Here is a 25572-nt window from a genome sequence, read left to right on the forward strand (position 1 = left end):
GAAGGAATTTTAAGCTTCATTAGACAATCAAACACTGGTCATTCTCAAATGATCTCTCCGCCTTCTTTGATGTAGAATGATGAAAAGACCAACCTCTGGCTGGTAGCACAATATATACCCGGCTTAACATGGTTATAAGGATTGTGCAATGTATCCACTCAAGTACTTGGTTTCTAACTACATTTCATGCAGGTATGGCATGTATCATGTCGACTTTATCGTCCCGGAAAGAAACCGAACTTTGAAAGCATTTGGCACAGAATATAAGCAAATCATCATGAACAACGGTTTTCCCACGGACCAGCTCACAGAGCTTCTTCCAATTACATCGTCCCAGGTCATGGAGAGCACAACATCTGATTTCACAATGCTCCCGGGGTCGAATTATCCTTCGGATGCTGGTGTGTCCGTTTGGGAGGTATGTGCATGAGGTTTTGCTTCTTATATAAAAAAAAGCATAAGTACGTCTTCCGCCCTACACACTACACAGTGATATCAATTCATAAAATAAATTTGTGTGAAAGCTTTGTGCTTTACCCCGTGTCCTAATTAACAATGTGTTTGCCACTTTGTGAGTGTGAGTTGGAGAAAAAATTGCTGTCCAATCAGTTATTTACACCAAGGCTAGCACTATAACGCCATTCTTCACCAAATAAGTTGATTTACCTGGGATTGTGGTTTTACTGTAAATAGTCGCAAATAAATATAGAGTTGTGAAGAAAGGGGCGTTCTTCCCGGCTATCAGCACAAGGCTGAGCACTCACTAGTACAGCGAGCAGTTGCGATTTGCTAACAGGTGTCTATCGCTGTTAATTCTTGCTACAAATCGGCTGCCGAGAAACATAATTATGGAATACGCATTTCCGATTTATCATTTAGGTTCTAGAAATTTGAAAAAAGCCACCATAAGGATCACAAAGTTTGTAGTGGTCGAATCCAGTTCATAGCGGCAATAACTAGTTTATCGCGGTCAGTTTTTTATTGATTTTTGTTATGTAGGGATTTTAACTCACTGAAATATTGTTTACAAACTATGGTTGCAGGAATTCAGTTCTCTTCCTCCTAGAGAGGCGGATATCTTCCATTACGGAAACTTTCCAGACGAATTCAAATGGAGTGTTTCCACTTCGGCCTATCAGGTTTAATATGAACAATATGCACTAGTGTGAGAAGCGCATCAAGTTAACGAAATAATCAAAAACCTTTCTTAGCAGAGAAAGACATTTATGAAACAAACCCTGTTGCAAATAGTGCAGGAATTACAACATCGTGTGAATAAAATTTATATGGTCAGACAATTCTTTGTCGGTTAGATAAAAATGCCTTCAATCAATCTGCATCTCATGAATACAACACACGATGCTTGAACATCTCTCGGTTATGCTTTGAATTATTTTTGGTTATGTTTCATTATTATTATTATTATTGTAACTGTCTCCGCCGCCAGTGTAGCCAAATCGTTTGGCATCCGCTGGCTTCGATCAGTCTTTCAACAAGGTTGATAGGATCTCCATTCTGTTTTGTCCTTTGCGATGTTTTGCAATCGATGGAGATGTGGTGTATTGAGCAGGGATCCCAGGCCAGCTTTTCTGATGTCAGATCTCAGCAGTTGTAATAAATTGGTACGGTGACGTCCGGTTCGGCCTTGGTACTTTTTGCTGCCAATTATTGCAAATTCAAGGGCTTTCTGGGGAGGTGAGTCCTGGTGAAGTCTCAGAATGTGTCCAAACATGTGCCATCTCATGGTGGAGATCTTGCAAGACAATGGTTCACTGTTGCATATTTTGTAGAGATTTTTGTTCGAGATAGGACAGATGAGAATAGTCTCAAAGTTTGCGGACATTTCGTTGTTAATGCGCACATACAGTTTTGTGCCAGCTAGCAGGGTGCGGGTTAGTCGCAGTTCATCTTCATCACAGCCAGCTTGGTCTAAAATTTGAAGGATTTTTTTGCGTTTGATGGTGTCAAAGGCTTTGGACATATCTATTCCCATTTTGTGGAAGTCCCATTTTCTAGCCATTACCACTGAAACGAGCATACGTTGTACCCAGACAATGTCAGCACAGCTTCTGCCACGTTTGAAACCGCTTTGAAAGGGTCCAGTGAAGCTGTCAATTTTGTCTCTAATCCGATGCAAAATGATGATGGAGAGGATTTTTCTGATGCTATTGAGGAGCACAATGGGTCGAAGATTAGCTGGTGGTCCTTTTGGTTTCTTGGGTTTTGGTATAGCAACTAGTATGCCTTCGCCGATGGTGTATACTGGTTAAACATATAAACATAACATATAAAAACGTTGTATGTTTCATTTCCAGGTGGTTTATGAAGAGAAAGAACTTATTTCAAAAATGTAAAATTTACGAGTAGGTTTTCGTAGACCTAGCAACAGCAATTTTTCGAGAGCAGAATCTGTCTTCATACTTAAGAGTCCTCACGTTTGTTCTTGTTTGACCAGATCGAAGGCGGTTGGGATGCTGACGGCAAAGGGGAAAGCATCTGGGATAGATTCTCTCACACACCAGGCAAAATAGCCAACGACGAGACCGGTGATGTGGCATGTGACAGTTACCATAAGGTGAGATCTAAGCCAAGAAGATTGGCTGTTTTGTGTAGGTTTATTCACTCATTTATCTGCATCCTAATTTCAGATGTTTCACATCTTCATAAAGACTTTGAACCACTGACTTTGCCCAGTCCACCGAGTTTGATAGTCTCAAGTTTCTATTTATATTGAAAATGTTTGTATCTTTAAACTATTACATCCAGTGTAGCCTACGTCGCGATACAAAACAAGTGTAGTAACTTTGTTTTATGTTAGGCTATTCCTCATGCAATTGGAGCAACAAGTGAAACTCCAGAATTATCATAAATACCGCAATAGGCTGGGATAGACTGAACGGTTCCAGCTATAGTCTAGTAAACTATAGTTTATTTTAGTTGCGCTTAGCATTAAATATTCTCATTACTAATCATATTGCTAGGTTGAAGAAGATGTGAACTTGCTGAAGACAGTCGGAGTTAATCAATATCGCTTCTCAATCGCCTGGACAAGGATATTCCCTGACGGAACAAAGTCAAGAGTGAACCAACCCGGTGTGGATTATTACAACCGGCTCATTGATACCTTGATCGCTGCTGGAATCGAACCTGTGGTTACTCTGTACCACTGGGACTTGCCTCAGGTTAGTGGCTGAGATATTTATGACAAACGTGACTAAATCTAAGTGCAACCTTGTTTCCTATTTAACGTTTGATGCTAATTGCTAATGCATTAGGTCACTTTTTATACATTTTGTGTAACTTTGATGTGCGCTCGCAACCCCTCTTTTGTCTAGAGTGAAGTCTCTCCTGTGTGAGGCCGAGTTCTACATCGCGACGCACGTGGTTGCTGAAGGCGTTGTGTACGGTGTCTGTATTGCTTTTAGAATTTTGTTTTGATATATGGGACCGGTATCATAATTCAAATTGCTGAATTGTTGTAACTTTTCTTTTATGGCCACCTGCAGGCTCTTGAAGACGTAGGTGGCTTACTGAACGACACCGTTGTTGAACATTTCAACGACTATGCGGACTTCTGCTTCAAAACCTACGGAGACCGGGTGAAGTTCTGGATCACATTCAACGAGCCATACGTCGTGACGTGGCTTGGGTAAGTTCTAGTGTGCTTAGTTTCAATCAAGTGCTGTAATCGTCACCAAAGGCAGATGAATCTACCTCAACGCACCGTAATCGCTTTTGCATTCCGTCTCCACATCGACCTACTTTAGAACGTTTTCCTTTAACAGGCTGATTTTTTTACCGAAATTGAAACCAGGGAGGACGACATTTAATTATTTCTCTTTTTTACAAATAAACGGATTCAAAGGGATATAATTTTTTTAAACAACCACAGACTGTAGCATCTTAGCTTGGTGAACGCCAAAGGCAAAGAAGATAGTACTTGATAATATGTCATATATCCTAACACAAATATGTTTATAAAATGCCCTGACAAATGCTGTGATAGTTGGAACTAAACATAAGTGAATGATTTTGCCCAACAATTATCTTCGTCCATAACAAATGCTGTAAACTTGGCGTTGATAGTTTTACTTGAAAACCAAGGCTAATTGCTTTGTTATATTGCTTATATTGTGCTGTTTAGACAATCTATTGTGTAGGTTGTAACATCTGTGTATCTATATTATAACTGTGCTTGATCTAACATACTGTAGTTAACATTACTTGTATGCATTGCAAGGCTGATGTGACGTTTTTGGGGGTCATGCTAATGCATGATTTCAAGACAAATAATGACAATGTTTCAATTGTTTGCAAGACAATGAGTGTTTTTAGAACAATGCTTTTTAATATGGTAAATAAAATGGCTTGCGTTCTTCTGGTGAGTATACTTGGTTGCCAAAAGATCGCAAGTAATTTTATTTATGAAATACCTGGTGAGCAGTTTCTTTCAGTATTAGCTTATTAACCCTTAGGTGGTTGGGCTCCTGGAGTCTTGCTCAGTTTTTTTTGGGGGGGGGGGCTGTAGATTCTTCTTATGCTTTAGGAGTGATATCTCTGTTATTTTTTAAGGCACGGTTTCAAAATTTGGGATTCACTTTGTAAAACTATTCACGCTGAGCATATCCGAAAATTAAAACTATGTGAATTTTAGAACTGCTTATATACGTTGAAATGTTGATGTGACTTATGACGTTTAAATTATTTGGTATTTTTTGATAGAGTAATGAAAAACATGCATTGCAATGTTGTGATTAATTTTTTTTTACATAATCTCAATTTAAATCATTTGATTAACGAGACATAGGCCAAATTAATTACTTTCATCCATCTGGTGGGAAAATTTTGAACAATAGAATATGAAATATTTCAGAGGATGTGCTGAGAAATGCCTTATATCTCTCAATTTATAACCTTTATTCGCTCAAAATTTCAGCTCAATAGAGGTGAATAAAAGTTAGGAAAAGTCAAAAAATCTCGTAGTCGCAGCCTCAGTGGTTTTAGAGATACAACTGTTGATATAAAAAAGTTGAATTGACAGCCTCCCCAACCTTCAAAGGGTTAATATGGTGTTGGAATTTTCATGCTTTTACTCAACTTCTTGACGCTCGATGTTGCTTATGATCCTTCAAATTAAAGTTGCTATTCTTAGGTACGGTATCGGAGTGTTTGCTCCTGGGGTCTACCAGCCTGGCACTGCCCCATACAAATCCGCTTACAACATCATAAGATCTCACGCCAAGGCCTATAGGACATACGAGCGGCTTTACAAGTTCTCCCAGGGCGGAAGGGTAGGAATGACTTTGAGCACGGAATGGGCGGAACCAAAGGACCCGAACAATCCGGAAGATGTTAAAGCGGCAGATAGGATGTTGCAGGTAGAAATCCGGTTAATTAATGCATCTCACCCTATTGTTTATCCGACAAAAATATCAATACTTATGCAAGAATTAGGAATTATTAATATCCTTGTAACAAAATTTCAATCAATAAAATTAAAGATTTTTTTTTACATTTTTGTTTTTTGTTTGTCCTATGTTACATCAATACTAGAGCAAGTTACATACAATCGTATACCGCTTATGCGGGTAGTAGCTGACACAGTTTAACCATTTGATTTTTAGAGTTATTTTTGTAGGCTTCAGTAAAATAATTTGCGTTTTCGATATTAACACTTGTGAGCGTAAATTCAGTTGCATTTATAGTCTGAACCTAGTACTCAAAAGTCTGTTTTTTACCAGTGATGTACACGCATACAAAAAATATTGACGCCGTCAGCGTTAACGCAAACATTCAAAAAACCATACGCCGTATGCGTCAACGCAACTTGTAAAAAAAGTTGGCGGCGTCAGCGTCAGCGCATACACTAGCGTAAACTAATTTTATTTGCTAGGTGCCAAACATTCACACGGTATAAACTACTCGAAACAAACAAGTTTTATTTTGAATTTCCACGAAGAAACACAAGCATCTGAAAGTGTTCATCTGACATTTTGCTGTGTTTTGGTTCCAATATGTCTGCCCATTGAAAACCTTCCTTCAACTGCAGCGCTGGAAGGTATTGGCGTGTTGTAGCGAAAAAAAATACATTAAAAAGTATGCGTTGACGCTATGCGCTAAAAAACCGCGAAAACTTTACGACGTAGCCTCAAGCGCAAACAATCCAAAAAAATGTAGCCGCAAGCGTTAGCGTAAACAAAAAGTTTACGCCGCAAGTTTGCTGCGTAGAATTTACGGCGTATACGTACATCTCTGGTTTCCTAATGGTGCCCATCAAATGTTAAATATCTGAATCCAATATACTTAATGCTATCCTACCATATACTCAGTTACTTATACACAACTACATGCTCATCCGATGGAATTTTTTCCCATGTTTTTAGTTCATCATAGGATTGTTCGCTCATCCTATATTCAAGAACGGAGATTTTCCTGAGATTGTTAAAGAACTAGTTGCAAGTAAAAGCAAAGATCAAGGTAAATTTTTCATCACGTCGTGGGGTTTGTCTCTTTGGTTAGAGCATGTTGTGGGATGAAACTTTTCTATCTTGCATATCCTACAAAATTTCAAGTTCCATGCTTTTTTCATACTTTCAACCGTGAACCTTGAAACTTTACTTGCTCGTTGTTGAAGCGTTAGTGTTGAACATCGAAGTTGTCTGATCAATTGACAACAAGAGGCTTCAATGCAAAATTTGCATAAATTTTCTCAAATCATGTAATGCAGTCACATCATAGTGCAACTGGTACATCAATTTACGTCGCAGACACGTCTATGACGAAAAATCAAACCAAACAATAACAATGGTATACGTGAAAAACAATCATTATAGTTCCAAGCTTTCCCATTTTCCAGGGTTGAGTGAATCGCGATTGCCGGAGTTTACGGATGAGGAAAAAGAGGAAATCGCTGGGACATACGACTTCTTTGCAATAAACGGATACACGTCACGAATAGTGACATCACAAACCAAACCATTGTTTCCACCTAGCTACGAATCTGACAGGGACACCCACGAAGTTAGTATGGCAATTAACAACATAGGCTACATCTTTTTTCAGTTTTAAAAACCTTCAGTAAAAATAGTTAGTGGCTGTTTTGTCTTCCTCTGATTCATGGAACTCGAAGAGCTTATGTTCAATAGCGACGTCAGATTGTCTTACTCTAGAACCGAACCAGCCAACGTTCGAATGTTATCTCACCAGCCAAACGTTCATAACAAAGTTGACACCTGCCGCGTCGAAGATAGCCTACCCATATTAAGTATTGGTTGAGTGGATCTTTATCCTCGAGCAGAGAAAGCTTTCGTCTGAGATTTAGCGAGGTAGTTTCGCACACTTGTAGACTGTAGAGTAGAGGCTTTGAGCCAGTAACAGCTTTTCACATTAGACCCACCAACCCAAAAATAATATTGTAGAGTGTAGTCTCTGCAAAGTATCAATCAGAACCGCCACAATTTTTAATTCATGGGCTATTTCAATCAACCAACAAATTGTTTTCCGCACATCAACAATCGCCTGTAAAATATAGCCTATAACCAGTGGCCAACAGCTGTTCAGTTGCAATGATGACGCTAAGCGCTTAATTCAATATGTTTCTTTATAGGAAGCGATTCCTGGAGCAGCCCAGGCTTACCCCGACTGGCTTCAAGTTGTTCCCTGGGGGATGCGACGATTGCTCAACTGGATTGACCGGGAGTACAACCACCCTCCTATCTACATCACTGAGAATGGAGTTGGAACAAGTTACGCCACTGTAGACGACCAAGTCAGAGTGCTTTACTACAAATCTTACATCAACGAAGCTTTAAAAGGTAAAGATATAAAGTTATAGTCCACCAAGTACAAGTGTCAGCTGCATAGCCGAGTGGTGAGAGCCCTGGAACGACGTTCGAAAGGGCGCCGGTTCGATACCGCTCAAGAGCATGTGTCTGTGTCTTGAGAAGTGGCGCCCCTTTCGACTACAGTCTTTAATTTTTCGTATGTATGAACAGTACATTGCTCTAGAAGGAAATACTTACCGCTCCTTTTAAGGCTATAGCCTACTGAAATGAAGTCCAAGTATTTATTGTTCTTAAAGGTTTAACAACACTTATTAATGACAACAAATGTACAATGATGGAGTTATAGGCTTACGCATTTAGCATAGATCAGTTATATTTTATTGTGATATTGTTTTCTCTTGTAATTTTAAGTTTGTGAGAGTGTAAAGATGAATGGAATGAGGCGGAAATTTCTACATGCTCTTAAAATTAAAAGTATTACACATGCAAATTTCCAATTTAATTTGACATTCGATTCCTATCGGTAATGCAACTGTACAAAACTACTTTGATAATACAGTAGGCTACATACTATTATCAATTAGTTAATAATATATACTCTCTCATACTCTATGATGCAGGTTTTTAACATTGCTTTGACAATACATACTCTATCAATATTATCACTTAGTACCAAATAGTAGTACCAAATTTAAGTACCAAATTAAAGTCATAAGCAAAGTAGACAACCGGAAACAGACATTGCCGTCGGCTGCAGCGTAGGTCAGCTGTATGTCGGAAGGCGTACACCGATGCATAGCGCTCAAGTCCGCTTTCTGCAATGCAGGATAAAGATAAAACAAACAAACAAACTTAGTCTTAAGTGTAGTACGCCATTGGGGCTAACACAGATCTTCACTGCAAGCCACTTATTCACACAGCGCATCGTTTGGATGGTGTGGATCTCCGTGGATACACTGCTTGGTCTTTGATGGATAACTTTGAATGGAATTCTGGTTATGGACCCCGGTTTGGTCTGTTCGAAGTTGACTTTGATGACGACGCGAGGCCGAGAATACCGAAACGCTCTTCATTGTTCTACAAGTACGTCATATTACTTAATGCGAGCAATCCACCTGACTAGGCCATGTCAAAACCAAATTAACTTGGTCGGATTAAGTGGGTGGTCTCTTTAACCAGAAAACATTGTAGCTTACCGAAAATTGAGATCAGTAAAGAATCCTCTGAAAAAGCAGATCAAGCAGGGTTAGCTGTTTATAGCAAAGTAGTAGCTGGATGAACGTTTTAGTTACTTGTTAATGATTGAACAGAACAGTCCCATTATTCCATAGCGTGTGATTAATGATATAGAAACATGGTAACTGTAAAGCAAAACGTCATTTTGTGTAGGATATGACGTCAATAAGATGTCCGTTACCAATTCCTTCTTCCTATATAAACTTCTTCCTATATTCCTTCTTCTTATACCTGTGTATAAACACGTTTCGGTAAACTCTTGTTCGAAAGTCTGCCGTTTTCCCCAATGACTCATTTGGTTAAGAGCCCCGCCTATGTGAACGAAAACCCGCACAATTAAACACAATCAATTTTGAAGTCAATATATATTTTGCATTTTTATGCATTACGCTTCTCAACGTATAATCTCCTCGAGTTCTTACCTACAGCGAAAAACTTATTTTTCTTTCCCATGCTACCTTCAAGTAGGCTATGTGAATATCTTACCGAAAATAAGAAAGCCATATGCCATTTTTATTCCAAATCTCCAACCTGAAATTATTGAGTGGTATTTTAATTCCAGCGAAGTCATTCGAAATAACGGATTCCCACCCCTGGAGAGAGACGAAAGGATAAACGGAAACTTTCCGGAAAACTTCATCTGGGCTGCAGCTACATCATCTTATCAGGTACAGGGCTTCTTTACTACTTAAACATATCATTGGTAGTGATTTAAAAGTTTGATGTTACTGCTTGTTGATTAGAAATCCCTTTCTGGTGTTTAGACAAAGTTAAGATTTGATGCAGAAAAAAATTATTCCAAGTTTTGATCAATCGTTTGGTCGTTAGCATTATATTACATAAATTTTTGATTGTAGTGCACAAACTGCAACAATTTAAAGGCTGTATGATTGAATAAAACCGCTATACACCAATTTTATAATTTTGTCTCATTTGCGTTAGAATTACATTGAAGCCAAACACACGTTCATTTTCACCTTTGGAGTGAATTACATTTGTTTCATTGCTCTACAGTCTACACGAATTCTTTATTCCTATTTCTATTATTTTGTGCTGTTCACGATGGTAATGCTTGATCGTGTATCTCATCAGATTGAAGGAGCTTGGAACAGTGATGGGAAGGGCTTGGGAATATGGGATCAAACCTCTCATACTCCAGGATTGGTTGCGGTAAGAATTGTGTAACCACAACTTTACAGTTATTCAAACGTAACCTTGAGTGAGGAAAAATGAACTTATTTTGGGCTTGCAATATTGCAACGCACAAAGCTCTGTTGTAAACAGCTCAATAACAATTTAAAATCTGAACAAATACGGAACAAGGACTTTGAAAACAACTTAGAATTTTTTTTAAATATTGTCAACCAACAAGCAAAATTCTGGTCAGTCCCAAAAGGAAAATGACGTGGCAGTCCAGCAACCGGAGAAAAACAGAAAATCATACATTATTTGATTTTCAATATAACCTAGAATTCTTGTTAATATTTTCCATCTTCACCTCACATTTGAGCATCGAAAAAAGATTTTTTGGTTTATTTTTCGATATTTTTCTTTTACAACTTCTTTACTGACTTACCAAAGTCATATGCGTTTTGTTTACATGTTCAACATGTAGGCTACAATCATAGCTTCATGTCACATAACATTATACAAGTTCTCACTTTTTAAACACCAGAACGGAGACACTGGTGATATTGCCTGTGACAGTTACAACAAGCCAGAAGTTGACATCGAACTTCTCAGAAGGCTGGGCGTCACACATTACAGGTATGACGAAAATATTCATTGCCAATTTTATTTACTCGCACATAACTTTATACGTTCTCATTGGTTTGTTATTTGCCATTTTCCTCCCACGTGTGTCCACAGTAGGTGATTTATTGTCGTAAGATTTTTCGGTCCGTTGAAAGCCAAAGTTGGCTCTTCAGAAATTATAAGGTTAGATTTGGGTAGTTTTCGTCTGACTCCTGTATTCCTTGTTCATTTTAACAAAGTTTAACTTCAAGTTAACGCAAAAACACCACCGTGTCAACCAAAATACTCTGTGTCCACGACTTTGTGCGAGTTGTCGGATTCTCGGTGACGTCATCAATCAATGACGTGCAAAGAAAAAAATATGCAGCAAAATCCAACGGCAATATAGGCCTACTAACTCGTTGAACCTTTCAGGTTCAGTCTCTCGTGGCCCCGTTTGCTACCCAGCGGAAGATACGAAACAGAAAGCGATTTGAACCCAAGCGCTGTCAATTATTACAACACACTGATCGATGGGCTGATAAGAGCCAACATCGAGCCGATGGTGACTCTCTACCATTGGGATCTGCCTTTGATTCTTCAGGTTAGTAACAGTCGTAGTTTGAATTTAAATGTCATGTCACAAATAAAAAACCATTTCTAAACATAATTGGTTTGTTGTAAGACAACTTAAGATTTTTGAAAACATAATTTGAAGGCAGAGTCCTGTTTCGTTTTATTCGTCTCACCAATATCGTGATTTAGCTGTTCATTTCTGACGACAATGTTGTCGGATGCCACTGTAAGCATACTCATTAACTATGGTTCTAAAAGCAGCCACTTTTGCTAAATATCGCCCACCCAACTAAACCGTTATCCGGCTTTTGCTGCATTGCCAACTGCAGACATGCGGCCTCCCATGCTACTCACACTTATTCAGGCACGTTTCAAACGTATTAAGGTGTCGCTGCCTTTGCCAGTTCATTGACATGCTGGTATATCGCCTATTGTAGCTCGTACAAGCAGTAGCGTTGACCGGAGGTCCATTGGGGTGCCTTTTGAACTTGGACCCAGGTTGATTTTAGAGGGTCGGGAACAAAGAAATCAACTCGTAATGTTTAGACATAGTTTTTTTTTCTGGAGGTGTCTTGATTTGGGGCCCAAGGATCTAATTAGTACCGGGCCCAAATGGTCCTCTCACCCGTCCTAAGTACTATATCTTCGCCCCTGACAAGTTCATGAAAAAAATGGTGGGATATCAACGCTTCAACAAATTGATATTTTCAGTACGAGTTCGGGGGATGGCCTGGAGAAGAGATCATTGATGTGTTCGAGACCTACGCAGATGTTTGCTTCCGAGAGTTTGGTGATCGCGTCAAGAGATGGATTACTTTCAACGAGCCCTGGGTGTTCACTGTCCTTGGGTACTCAGACGGAGTACACTCGCCCAACATCAAAGATCCTGGACGGTCTGAGTACAAAGCCGCTCACAACATGCTCTTGTCTCACGCCAAAGCTTATCAGTAAGTTTTCAAGAGAATTTTACCTTTTCAATCATGTTTGTTTTTTTTTTTTTTTTTCTAAACATCGAAGCGAAAACAATGTAAACATATTACGAACGTTAAAGTCTGCTCGATATCGAAGTCATGCGCTGGGTACAACAGATCCCGCTTGATTGCAACACGTTGAGAAATGTAAGTGATAAAAATTTTCAAAAAAACGTCTTGTCCGGTACAAAAGAATCAACCAAATATGCTACTTATGAGCTTTCTTGTATCTTCGAACTACCTTATTTTTAGAACTGGTTTGTCTTCTACTGATGCAAGGTTAAATATCGAATTAGTTTCACACAAGTGCACACTGCACACAGTCAGTCTTGTTTTCAAGCTTAGTTTAACATACGTTGATTTATCGTTATTTTAGCTTGTACGCGGACAAGTACCGCAGCACACAAGGAGGCCAAGTTGGGATGACGTGCAACTCCGACTGGCACGAGCCTCGAAATACCTACAGGGAAGCTGATTATGACGCAACAGATAGAGTGATGCAATTTTTCCTCGGATGGTTTGCCCACCCCGTTTACAAAAGAGACTACCCCGATGTGATGAAAGTAAGCACATGTGCTCTTATCATGAAGCATGTTAATACTCTTACCAAACGCTACGTACAATAACTATTTGTCGATTTGGCTTATTGGCAGCTACTCAGCAATTAAAACCCGTCGTTTTCACTTTGAATCAGTCAATTTTTACATTGATTCAACAAAAAGACTTCGAATTTTGTTTTCTGAGTAAGCTGATAAGGTGTTGGTTTTCTATTCTCTTAAAGTTTGATTCTGTTTGATCGACCACCTGACGTAACCACTCTTTTGTCTTCGCAGACTTACGTGGACATGAGAAGCAAAGCTCAAGGTGAATCTACGTCACGACTTCCGAAGTTTACCGAAGAGGAACTTGACTTAATTTCGGGAACGTCAGATTTCTTCGGATTGAACCACTACACTAGCGATCTAGCGTATGCGAGCTACAATCCAGAGAACTTGAACAACGTTGGGTATTACGAAGATCGCGAGGCTAGCACGGAACAAGACTATACCTACAACCAAGCGGCGTCGTCTTGGCTCAAAGAGGTGAATTTAAACGTTTCAACCAATTCCATCACAACACTGTTCTTCAAACTTGCTCAAAAAGGTTGACGTTCAACAATCATACAACGACCATTTAAGAGCAAAATGGTGGGAACGCCTGGTCAATCTAATAAAAAAAACAAAGATTCCTCTATTACAATACTGTAATGTTTAGAAAACGTTTCGAAAACTATCATGTTTTCATTTTCAGTGCTATAAATTCCATATTACTGAAGATCAAAACAAGTTAGTTTTCGAAACGTTTGCTGATCATTAGTATCTACAATCTACATTTGTTCTTTGTTTTTTCATTGGAGGATCATTTATTTTCCAAATGAGAACAGTGTTGAAACAAATGTGATATATTTTTAACGTTTTAATCTCTTGAAGATTACGCGCTATCGGCTGCATAGCCAAGTGGTGAAAGCCCTGGAACGGCAATCGAAAGGGGACAGGTTCGGCACCGCTCAAGAGCTTATGGCTGTGTTTTTGGCAGGATACTTAAAGGCATGTCTGAAGGTGGACACGAAGATTGGCTTCCTTGCCTTCCCGTCCACTTAATCTAAATCTTCAACCACCAGGTGTAAGCTTGGATACGACAAACAAAGAAAATGATTACGTGCTTAAAAATATCATGAACAAGTTTACTTTAAATCAGGGGTCACCAAACTACGGCCCGCGGGCCGGAACCGGCCCGCAAACTGATTTCATCCGGCTTTAAATAAACATAATTCTAAGCTGTCTTTGTATTCTCATTGCTTTTGGGAGAAATATCACATGTCAGTTTGTCTGATGAAATATTTTTTCAGATTCCGTGGGGCATCCGAAGACTTCTTAAATTTGTCAAAGAAGAGTACAATGATCCTCCTATCATCATCACTGAGAATGGAATCTCGGAGGAAGAAGACTCCAATGAGCTTAATGATTGGTGGAGGAAACAATACTATTACAATTACATCAACGAAGTGCTGAAAGGTTTGGACATCATCAAGTATATCTGATGTTTTATGAGACGTTTGCACTGCTGTAGTTGCAGCAAAGACAAACTGCGAGTACAAGCTTACTCTTGCAGAATTTTAAAACCACGTGAGGTTAGAGAAATGTAAGTAAGGTCATGGCTACCTAGAGTTACGGCCTGATTTGCCACATTCTGCAGAATTTTCCAGATTTTGCCAACTTTGATGACTGTCTGAATGAATTGTTCTAACACTTACATTTTAACGTCTTCTTTACTGCGCCAGGTGACACAATAAGTTTTAACATCATCAGACGTTGAAAAACAAAGAAAATTTGATTTTAAAAATTTCTGTCAGACTGTTAATTGCTTTTTAACAGTAAGTTTGAATGTTTTCCAACTTACTTTTTCTCATTTTTTACTGCTTCCCAAGGCAACAGAAAGCTTTTATATCATTATCAGTCAGCAAAAAGTAAAAAAAAATCTTTAGAATATTTCAGTCAGACACTAGCGGTAGCGATAATCAAAATCTGCAAATGTGACAAATTAGGCTGCAACTCTAGGTGGCCATGGCAAGGTGGATTTTAATTAAAATTTCAACTGCCTAGCCGAGTGGTGGGAGCATTTGTACGACGCTCGAAGGCCGCCGGTTCGACATTGCTCAAGAGCACGCGGCTTTGTATGTTGTAAGACAATGACATGCATGGAGACATACGGTGACTTCCTTGCCTTTCAGTCCACTTAATCTAAATTTTCAACCACTGGGATACGACAAAAATTGAATTTTTTCTTCAATTTCTTTATGTTTACTTTTAGCAATGACCCTCGATGATGTGAACGTCATCGGTTACACAGCTTGGTCTTTCATGGATAACTTTGAATGGGCGGAGGGATACACCGAACGCTTTGGAATGCACTGGGTCGATTTCAACGACCCTGATAGGCCCAGAATCCCTAAGCAATCAACCTATTGCTACATGGATATCATGAGGAATTCCTTTCCTTCGAAAGGGTTGGAATACTGTGGCAAGAATTCGACCCAAGCTCCACCCTGGATACCAGAACCAGCCACCACCAATAAACCAACAGGTAGGAATTAATAACTGCCATCTCTAGATTATTATCTTTAGTTGCCTATAGGCAGAACCGACTTTTTAAAAGTAATTATAGTTTCTTTTTTAGTGTAAATTTAAGACTTAACCATCGCCGTCTGTAAGGATATAGTTACATACAATACATTAAAAATTAAAAATGCCAATAGCAAGAAATAAAAAAGTCGCTGCGGCAACTGGTCAACCCTGATGGCAGGGGATAAAGGTTTCTTTGTAGCAAGGCGGAGAGAGCTCTTCGTTACGATTCTTTGCAACTGTCACATGTCTTTCTAGGAATTGTAGCTGCAACCAGTGCCAAGTTGCTTCCGTTGTCAGGCTGAAAAATAAGTCGTATTGTGTTTCACGGATATTTGCGCTCGCCTGTGTCCAAGTAGCAAAGTCTGCATTGCCTTGACTGGCTAAAACATAATTTAAGTCTCCTTATGTTTCAAAATTAACAAAACGGAAATGATTGTTTGATAGTTCTTCTGTGGTTTAACATTCAATGGCGCAATAGAAGCGATAAATACAGCTGTTGTAACACAACTGGCAGACCGATTTAAATTTCTGTCCAAATGTTTAATTTACAGTAATAACTGGTTGAGTGAAAATGGTCACTTGGAAGGACATTTGTAGATTAGGAGCCTCACTGTATAATTTCATACAAGTTAAATACTTCGAAGTCGAAGCCTCTACCAGTATGCGACACTGCCATGATTAAGCCTTTACCACCCAGTTGCTTTGACAAATCATTTTTATTGTGTTTTTCTAATTAATTTTTGCGATTCCAAAAAGACTTTCACAGTTCGAGGGTAATTATTCTCACTTAATGACATTGTTCACTATTCCGCAGGTACTACTACCTCTTCTGGTGGGGGCACCGAAACCACACCAGGCGCCCACACAACGACAATCAGCCTCCCCATTGTTATTGGGCCGCCCCAGTTTCTCGGCCTTTCACTAACCAAAGAAGAATCGGAAATCGCACTTTATGTTTTATTCGGCTTGACCATTCTCTTCTTCGCTGGTACTACGTTATTTGGTAAGTTCTAGTCGTTTTTGGTTCAGCTGGTAGGCTATAAACGATGTAGCAAAGTTTGAGAAACAAGTAAAAAGTTCACTCTGTCAGTCTTGGTAACCCGGTCTGCGTCAATGGTTCAAAACCTTTGCCTCTTTTTGAAACTGTCAAGATCAAGGTTGGGAAGTGGCTCCCTTTGTCCGAGGATAACGATTCCTAAACCAATTAGTAAGCTTAAATCAGGGGTTCTCAACTTGGGGGCCATGGCCCCCTAGTAGGTCATGAACCTTTTTCAAGAGGGCTATAGAAAAATTTCATTTTTTAATTCATCATCTCTAAGTCCACTCAAACACTATATAACAAAAGAAATAAATTAAAATTCAATAAAAATACTAGTACATTTTGCTCAAATATTCATAAACGGGTCTTTAATTCCCGGTTGCTTCAAACATAATACTATCATTCTAGCTACCGGTTTCAAAAGGTTGAAAAAAATAGGGGGCTATTGATTTTTCAAAACTTTCAAAGGGGCCACGGTATAAAAAAGGTTGTGAATCCCTGGCTTAAATCAACACATTATAGATTGGTATACTTTCAAGATTTATGAATAAAGTGCATTTACGATGTCTTTCAATGGACCCGTTTACTTCTGTGAGACTAGAAATGCGCTAAACTTTTAATCAAAGTGCGTTTAATATGCAAATGGATCTTTGCAATCCCAACTTAATTAAAAAAAAAAAACAGGTTAATTTGTAAGAGTAGCCTCTAATAAAAACCACATGACGGATTTTTAAGCTAATAAGTAAAAATTCTTTCAGGGTTTGGTTTATATTCTCGAGTCTTTTCCAAAGTTCGATTTAGTTTTGTCTACAACTGCTGAGTTTTATAAGATTTTGATTGAATTGAATTTTCAAAAAATTTGAATTAAAGACAGAGATTGATGTCCATGACATGTTTTGAGACACGCATTCGTCACTGACGGCGGAAAATGACGACTCAAAATGACGCAATATAATTGACATACCGTAATAATTATAATAGAATTCACCTAATTTGCCACCTCAAGAGGATTAAAAAAAGTGAAGAATTAGGCGAACTGATGAATTATGCAAACATATCAAAACTATAAGAAATACTGCGGGACCGACAAACCAGCGACGAATAAAGCAAACTGACGAATTCTATTGTGAAAACAATGGTCGCGATAATATCGTTTCATGCAGCTAAGAAGACGCAAAAAAAACTATAAATCCAAGATGAAAGTTCGTCACAAAACTTTTCATGGAATATCTTCCTTGAGTTTGTCAATGATCTAAAATTATAAATGGGTGCGAAACGTGATAAAGAACCATCGAAGAAGTGGAAAATACCCGAACAATTGTTTGTGATTTTTCATAGGCCTCCTCTACCTTCGTTTTCATGAATGATTTAACTTAATTTCTATTTCAAATCTTGGAAGGGTGTTATATTATTTGATTTGTTTGTTTCAGAATAATGTATATTGACAAAGCCAAGTTGTGTGTCAAATGCTTTGCAACAACTGTAATTTGATCACTTTGTTGTGATACTCTCTATTCCTTTAAACACAGTAGCTTATAAACTCAGGACGCTTCATAATGAACTTAAGCTGTAAAGAGAGAGCAATAAAATTAGACATATATTTTTATCAAGTTATGGCGATTTATTGAAAGGAACTTCGTATTTCTAACACTGATAAAAAATTTTGCAGCTGTAAAGGTATTTATGGGCAAGACATTAGTCAAGAAGGGTGGGAATGCTTATGCAATGGCTGGAAATGGGAACACGAACTCAACGTACGTCAACGGAGGAAGTGAAAATCCTGTGGCGAAAAAAGACGACACCTTGTTATAGAAAGACTACAGATATCTACAGTTAAACCTAAACCGACCATATCTTTATGTATAATGAAAATTAAATTTCAAGTTTGCGAACAATTTTGAACGCATTGGATGCACTTGATTTTTGTGGTTTGATAACATGCATTCTCCATTAGCTACACTCCTTGGCTCAAGTAGACGTATGGGTCTTGGCTGCGTAAAGGCTACGTGGCTAATGGGACAGCTTATTTTTGTACGCAAATTTATCTTGATATGTTACATCGTTGTGTAATTGCTGCAACCAAATAAACAAATGAATTAAGTTTGCCATCCATTTGAAGTTGAAGATGAAATGGAAAAATTGAACTGAGCTTTGCCAATTAAACCAGTGTGTTTCGTCTGAGACACATGTTTCAAAGGCCTTTCCCACAATGGCCTAGTGGTTTGAGTGCTCGCCTCTGCGTCGGTAGACGTGGGTTCAATTCCCCATCGGGTCATACTAAAAACCTTTAAAAAATGCTATCAAACTTCATTTCTGCTTGGAACTCAGTTGGCCTAGAGGAGAGGGTGTAGGTACTTCCCGACGTCGTTCGGCGGTGTCGGTGGATAAGCCTGTTATCATACGTGTTGAACGAATTGCTTTCGGACAAGAAGAAGAAGTCCTTCAAAAACCCGGTAGTTGATGGCAATTCAGGAGCTCTCAACGTTAGAGCCTGGGTAGAATCCCAATTTGCTTAAAAAACAAACTTCACTTTCAGAACTTGGTAGCCCTCAAGCTCAGTTCTGAAATGCACGATTTGTTGAATGTTGATTGGTGTGTTTGAATCTTTATCCTATAGAACTTGAGCTTTCTTTGTATAACAAAGTCGGGCGATTAAACACTGAGCTAACGGGTGGACGAAATGTGTCAACAAACAATGATTTCGCTCCCCTTATGATAAACTATAGCCTATTACGCTTGGGCTACTGTGTTGGCAAAGTGATGCAGGTTTTGAAAGTCTTTTATTATATACTACTGTAAACTACGGTGGCTTTCAAAATGCAGGTTTAAATAAAGAGATATACAGTAGATTTACAATTCAAACGGAGACTTTTATCTTGTTACATCAAAACCAGTCATGTCATATGGAAGTGAAAGTTGGACCTACAGCAAAGAAATTCACAAAAAAATTACTGCTTTTCAACTGTGGTGCTACAGAAGAATATTAAAAATCTCATATAAAGAGCACATTACAAACGAAGCAATTCGGAAAAGAATTGGAGTGCAAGATAGATGGGCAGACGACTTAGCAAAACAAAAGATGAAATTCGCGGGACATATTTTGAGAGGGTCAGCAGGATAGCTACATCAATCGGTTATTGAGGGTATGGTGGAAGGAAAGAAGTGCAGGGGAAGAAGGAGACGAACATGGGGAGATGACGTAATACAGTGTGCTGATTTGTCAAGCATTGGAGAAACAAAAGGAGTAGCGGAAGAACGTAACTTGTGGAAAAGAAAATGACAGCCAACCTCCGGATCGGAGACGGCACGTGATGATGGTGATGAAAGTTCATCCTCACTCTTAGATGATAATAATGGTGGTTCAGGAACGTCAATCCGTGTCCAGTCAAACATATCAATATAATCCATTGCATTAAGATTTAGTTGATCAGCAGAGTGATGGAATTTTCGTATTATTGTAGATGAAAGCTTTCGTGCTCTCAGAATTCGCCTAACAGCTACCTCACGAATGGCAGGTCTATTGTCATGAAACATGGCATATATAAACAAGACTATAGGATCCTTCTTAACCCATTAAAAGCCGCCACAAGTTCTCGTTGCTCTTTTAAGGTGACATTTCAGGCACAAAGTTGTATTGTCATAACTTTTTAGGTATGCTAAATTTGGTGATTTTTGCTTTTTTGATGAATGTTTTGTTTGCCTTTTAAAAGGACACCGGCCAGTAGGCTATGCAGGCCACAAACTATTCAAAACAGTTGTTTCAAGCAGATAATATTCATTGACGAATAAAAAACGTTACAATAAGAAATCTTCTCTTGGGTACAGGCACGAAAACCTGGTTTCGAAACAAACGTTCTATGGAAATGCTCTCATTGACAAAACTTGCAATTGAGGAAATGTATCACTGCAAATGCTTTTGGGAGAAGCCGGAGAAATAGCGTTTTTGCAAACAGTAATTGTGAGATACACTCAAAATTATGAGATAGGCTCCATTTTATACCTAGCAGCTAACTCGATGGCGTCCCTTCCCTGCTTTATGTCGCCTACTTGTTGTTAGCCTGTGTCCTGCATTTTTGTTTCACCATGCACTGTGTGTTGTTCCAAAAAGCGCAAAATAAAGATGGTAATGCCTCATCTACATTACATAGCATTTTGTAATGTGGACAAGGCATAAAGTTAGGCGTCACATAAGACAAACAACAAATCAGCTTTCTTGATCATTGATTCAACATCTGAATACGTTGCGCCAATGTATAAGAGGCCGGCTATTGTGAAGACCCGCCATTTAAAAACGATCCGATTATACCAAAAGTGAGACAAACTAGTTGATCAAAGAATGAATAAACAATGCTGAGAAAACTAAATCTAAGTGACGAACAATACCAATGTCTTCATTTATCTTGGAAAAATGCTGCCTAAACTTATCAACAAAAAATACGGTAAATAACGGCAAGGATCCCGAAAGCAGAATTTGCTCGACTTTGGCATGAATTTAGTCAGACATCTACAATAATAATTCCACACATACAATAACGGGCTCTCAACGGCTGTCAGATGCATAATAATCAACCTGGTTCTGGGCGGTTTGTGTAACAGCTTAGGGGAAGACACTACTTGAAATGATGCACCACACATAAGATTTTCAATGAAGACTGAGTCTAAAAACCGATGTGGATTGTGCTGCACAATGACTTCAAGTTTAGGACAGAAGAGGCACAAAATATCGCGATAAAAATAAAGACCTTGTGGGAAATTTTCGAGAATCATAACACGATGCAAATACCATAAACGCGTAGTTTGCATGCTGCTCTAAGCTGGCCGGCAACCACAAAGTAGACAATACAGGCAGTTTATAATTCGATAACAGCACAATAAACATTATAAATACGTAAACCGACAATTTTCTTTTACAAACGTTTTACGTCTAATAGTAAATTTCCCCCAACAATTTTTTGTGAAGCGCTTGCAAACCACGGTTTTGTAAAATAATTCATCATTATTATTTTTTACTTCTCGGATATTGTAAAGCGTCATCAGCAAAATCACAAAAAAAAAATTCATTACTTCAATGTAGTAGGCCTAAGAATTTTTTATAGAATTGTAGCCACGTTGTTTCAACAAAGAAACCATTTTTTAGCAATATAAAGTTATAGAAAATAATTTGCAATCATGCAAATGTTTGGAAAGAATCTAGGAAGTCTTCTCACAATCTGGCACAAAATGATTATGTTTATTGTATCTCTGCAATATTTTTTACGACAAACTTTCAAGCTTCGTTATACATAATCATTTTTTTTATTGGCCAGAAACATAATCGCTGCCTTGCTGATGTTGTCGCCTTTACGCGTATTTTTTGTGCTTCAAACAATAAGGACCCAGTCAGCAATCCAGCCCTTTTACATTTATTCAACATTTGTAAGCGTTAAATTTATGTAGATTTGCTGACTGTGGGTTATTTCACATTTCCTTTGTTTACACATGTTCCTCAATTCGCTGTTACATTGTTTCGACGCTGGCGGACTAAAAATGTATTTGCAAATTGATTGACACAATCTTCAATAAAAAGTGAGCTTCGAACTTAGCTTTGTTGATGTAAATGCTGTATTGTTTGTGGATGTAATTTATGAGTCATGTTTATAAACACCCGTAAGCGAAATGACTTATTATGTAGCCTGCATGATATTTGTGATGCGACTTGACACAAATCCACAATTTCAAAAACTCCTAATTTGAACTTAGAAATTTCAGATAATTTCAACAACTTGCTCAATTGTCTTCTCTCTACTAAAAATATTCATACTACAAACTCAATTGTAGACCTAAAATACACAAACGAAGATGTAAACAGCAGATTCAAGCAGGCTAAGGTGTTACTTATGAGAAATTTGGTTCCATAAAACTAGAAGCTAGCCATGAGTTTCGGAATGCATTAGTTTAGGACAAAAAATAAAGCAACAAACGCAGTTTTTTTTTCAAATTCGTGTAACAATATTACTCTGATTGTAACTATTTTAAATTCCGCAAGACACAGCCACATGCTCTTGAGCAATGTCGAACTCGCGGCCTTACAAACGTCGTACCATGGCTTTCACCACTCGACTATACAGCCGAAACTTGTACTTGGTGGACTACAACTATATATCTTTACCTTTCAAAGCTTCGTTGATGTAAGATTTGTAGTAAAACACTCTGACTTGGTCGTCCACAGTGGCGTAACTTGTTCCAACTCCATTCTCAGTGATGTAGCCTAGATAGGAGGGTTGGTTGTACTCCCGGTCAATCCAGTTGAGCAATCGTCGCATTCCCCAGGGAACAACTTGTAGCCAGTCAGGGTAAGCCTGGGTTGCTCCAGGAATCGCTTCCTCGATAGCTCAATTGGTTAGCGCGTCACTTCTGGAACGAAGAAGCTTCAAGATCAAGCGGCGCTGGTTCGACTCTCGGGGTGTGCGCTTGAGCAACGCACGTTAAGGACTGCTCTCCATTCAGCGGCATCTAATGAATGGAATAGTTCCCCGGCAACAAGACTTCAACAATCGGAAACTTCACTCTGTCAATCTCGGTGACCGGGCCTGCGTCAGTGATTCAAAGCCTCTACAAGTATGCGAAACTGCCAGGATTAAGCTCTGCAAGAAGCTTTCCCAGTCCGAGGATAAAGATTCAATCAATCAATCTATAAAGAAATCTTGGATTAAGCACTGAGCGTCAACATTAACTCAACTCTAACTTAACAGCTGTTCGCCACTGGTTATTCATTTTACAGGCGATTTCTGATGTGCAAAAAACGATTTGTTGGTGACAGAAATAGCCCATGAATTAACAATTGTGGCGGTTCTGATTGATACTTTGCAGAGGCTACAATATTATTTGTGGGTTGGTGGGTGTAATGTGAAAAGCTGTGGCTGGTTCAAAGACTATACACAGTCTACAAGTGTTCGAAACTACCCCTACAAGTCTACAGTCTACAAGTGTGCGAAAGTCTCAGAAGAAAGCTTTCTCACTTCGAGGATAAAGATTCACTCAACCAATTCTTAAAATGGGCAGGCTATCTTCGAAGCAGCAGATGTCAACTCTGACACGAACGTTTGGCTGGTAAGATAACATTCGAACGTTGGCTGGTTCGGTTCTAGCGTAAGACAATCTGACGTCGCTGTTGAACAGAGTTCAATGATTCAGAGGAAGACAAAACAGCCACTAACTATTTTTACTGGCGATTTTTAAAGCAGAAAAAAAGATGTAGCCTATGTTGTCAATTGCCATACTAACTTCGTGCGTGTCTCTGTCAGATTCGTGGCTGGGTGGAAACAATGGTTTGGTTTGTGATGTCACTATTCGTGACGTGATCCATTTATTGCAAAGAAGTCGTATGTCCCGGCAATTTCCTCTTTTTTCGCTTCCGTAAACTCCGGCAATCGCGATTCACTCAACCCTGGAAAGTGGGAAAACTTGGAACTATTATGATTGTTTTCATGCATACTATTGTTATCGTTTGATTTGATGTTTCGTCATAGACGTGTCTGCGACGTAAATTGATGTATCAGTTACATTATGCGATATGACTGCATGGCATTATTTGAGAAAATTTATGCAAATTTTGCATCGAAGCCTCTTGTAGTCAATTCAACAGATAACTTCTATTTTCAACATTAACGCTTCAGCAACGCGCAAGTAAAGTTTCAAGGTTCACGATTGAAAGTATAAAAAAGCATGCAACATGAAATTTTGTAGGATATGCAAGATAGAAAAGTTTCATCTCACAGCATGCTTTAACTAAAGAGTCAAACCCCACGACGTGATGAAAAGTTTACCTTGATCTTTGCTTTTACTTGCAACTAGTTCTTTAACAATCTCAGGAAAATCTCCGTTCTTGAATATAGGATGAGCAAACAATCCTATGATGAACTGAAAACATGGGTAAAGATACTATAGGATGAGTATCTAGTTGTATAAGTAATTGAGTATACGGCATAAATTATATAGCATTAAGTATATTGGATTCAAATATTTAACATTTGATGGACACCATTAGGGAAAACAAACATTTGAGTACTTAGTTCAGACAATAAATACAACTGAATTTATGCTCACAAGTGTTAATATAGAAACGCAAATTAGTTTACTAAAGTGTACAATTTCTACCTGCAGCATCCTATCTGCCGCTTTAACATCTTCCGGATTGTTCGGATCCTTTGGTTCCGCCCATTCAGTGCTCAAAGTCATTCCTACCGTTCCGCCCTGGGAGAACTTGTAAAGCCGCTCGTATGTCCTATAGGCCTTGGCGTGAGATCTTATGATGTTGTAAGCGGATTTGTATGGGATAGTGCCAGACTGATAGACCCAAGAGCAAACACTCCGATACCGTTTCTAGGAATAGCAACTTTAATTTGAACAATCATAAGCAACATCGAGCAACAAGAAGATAAGTAGAGGCATGAAAATTCCAACACCATAAAGCAAATAACAGAAAGAAACTCACAAGCTCACAAGGTATTTGATAAATAAAATAGCTTGCAATCTTCTGATAACCAAGTACACTCACCAGAAGAACGCAAGCCATTTTATTTACGGTACTATCTTACGGTAATAAGCAATGTTTTAAAAACACTCATTGTCTTGCAAACAATTAAAACATTGTCATTATTTGTATTGAAATCACGCATTCGCATGACCCCAAAAACGTCACATCAAACTTGCAATGCATACAAGTAATGATAACTTTGTTAGATGTAGCACAGTTATATGGGTACACAGATGGTACAAACAACACAATAGATTGTCCGCACAATAGAAGCAATGTAACAAAGCAATTAGCCTTGGTTCTCAGGTAAAACTATCAACGTCAAGTTTGCAGAATTTTTTATGGACGAAGATAATTGTTAGGCAAAATTATTCACTTATGATTAGTTACAACTATCACAGCATTTGTCAGGGCATTTTATAGACACCTTCGGGTTAGGATATATGACATATTATCAAGTACTATCTTCTTTGCCTTTGGCGTTCACCAAGCTAAGATGCCACCGTCTGTGGTTGTGTAAAAAATATATATCCCTTAGAATCCGTTTATTTGT

At 38.6% G+C, this 25572-nt stretch overlaps 1 protein-coding gene across 1 annotated transcript in view; it reads left to right on the top strand.

The window, feature by feature from the left end:
* Window positions 1-18608, top strand: part of LOC145767829 (uncharacterized) — a 78461-nt gene extending 59853 nt beyond the window's left edge. Inside the window, exons 44-64 of the mRNA XM_082579533.1 lie at window positions 193-418; window positions 1044-1139; window positions 2456-2575; window positions 2982-3182; window positions 3507-3649; window positions 5153-5378; window positions 6384-6477; window positions 6857-7020; window positions 7607-7814; window positions 8705-8867; window positions 9583-9688; window positions 10113-10190; window positions 10696-10787; window positions 11190-11358; window positions 12042-12277; window positions 12678-12864; window positions 13135-13383; window positions 14190-14355; window positions 15152-15424; window positions 16280-16468; window positions 18174-18608. Coding sequence (XP_082435659.1) covers window positions 193-418; window positions 1044-1139; window positions 2456-2575; window positions 2982-3182; window positions 3507-3649; window positions 5153-5378; window positions 6384-6477; window positions 6857-7020; window positions 7607-7814; window positions 8705-8867; window positions 9583-9688; window positions 10113-10190; window positions 10696-10787; window positions 11190-11358; window positions 12042-12277; window positions 12678-12864; window positions 13135-13383; window positions 14190-14355; window positions 15152-15424; window positions 16280-16468; window positions 18174-18316 — 3529 coding nt within the window. The 3' untranslated portion in view covers window positions 18317-18608. The remainder of the gene's footprint in view (window positions 1-192; window positions 419-1043; window positions 1140-2455; window positions 2576-2981; window positions 3183-3506; window positions 3650-5152; window positions 5379-6383; window positions 6478-6856; window positions 7021-7606; window positions 7815-8704; window positions 8868-9582; window positions 9689-10112; window positions 10191-10695; window positions 10788-11189; window positions 11359-12041; window positions 12278-12677; window positions 12865-13134; window positions 13384-14189; window positions 14356-15151; window positions 15425-16279; window positions 16469-18173) is intronic.
* The last annotated feature ends 6964 nt before the right edge of the window (window positions 18609-25572 follow it).

Source organism: Aplidium turbinatum, chromosome 1, assembly GCF_918807975.1.
Source record: "Aplidium turbinatum chromosome 1, kaAplTurb1.1, whole genome shotgun sequence".
Taxonomy (NCBI): Eukaryota; Metazoa; Chordata; class Ascidiacea; order Aplousobranchia; family Polyclinidae; genus Aplidium; species Aplidium turbinatum.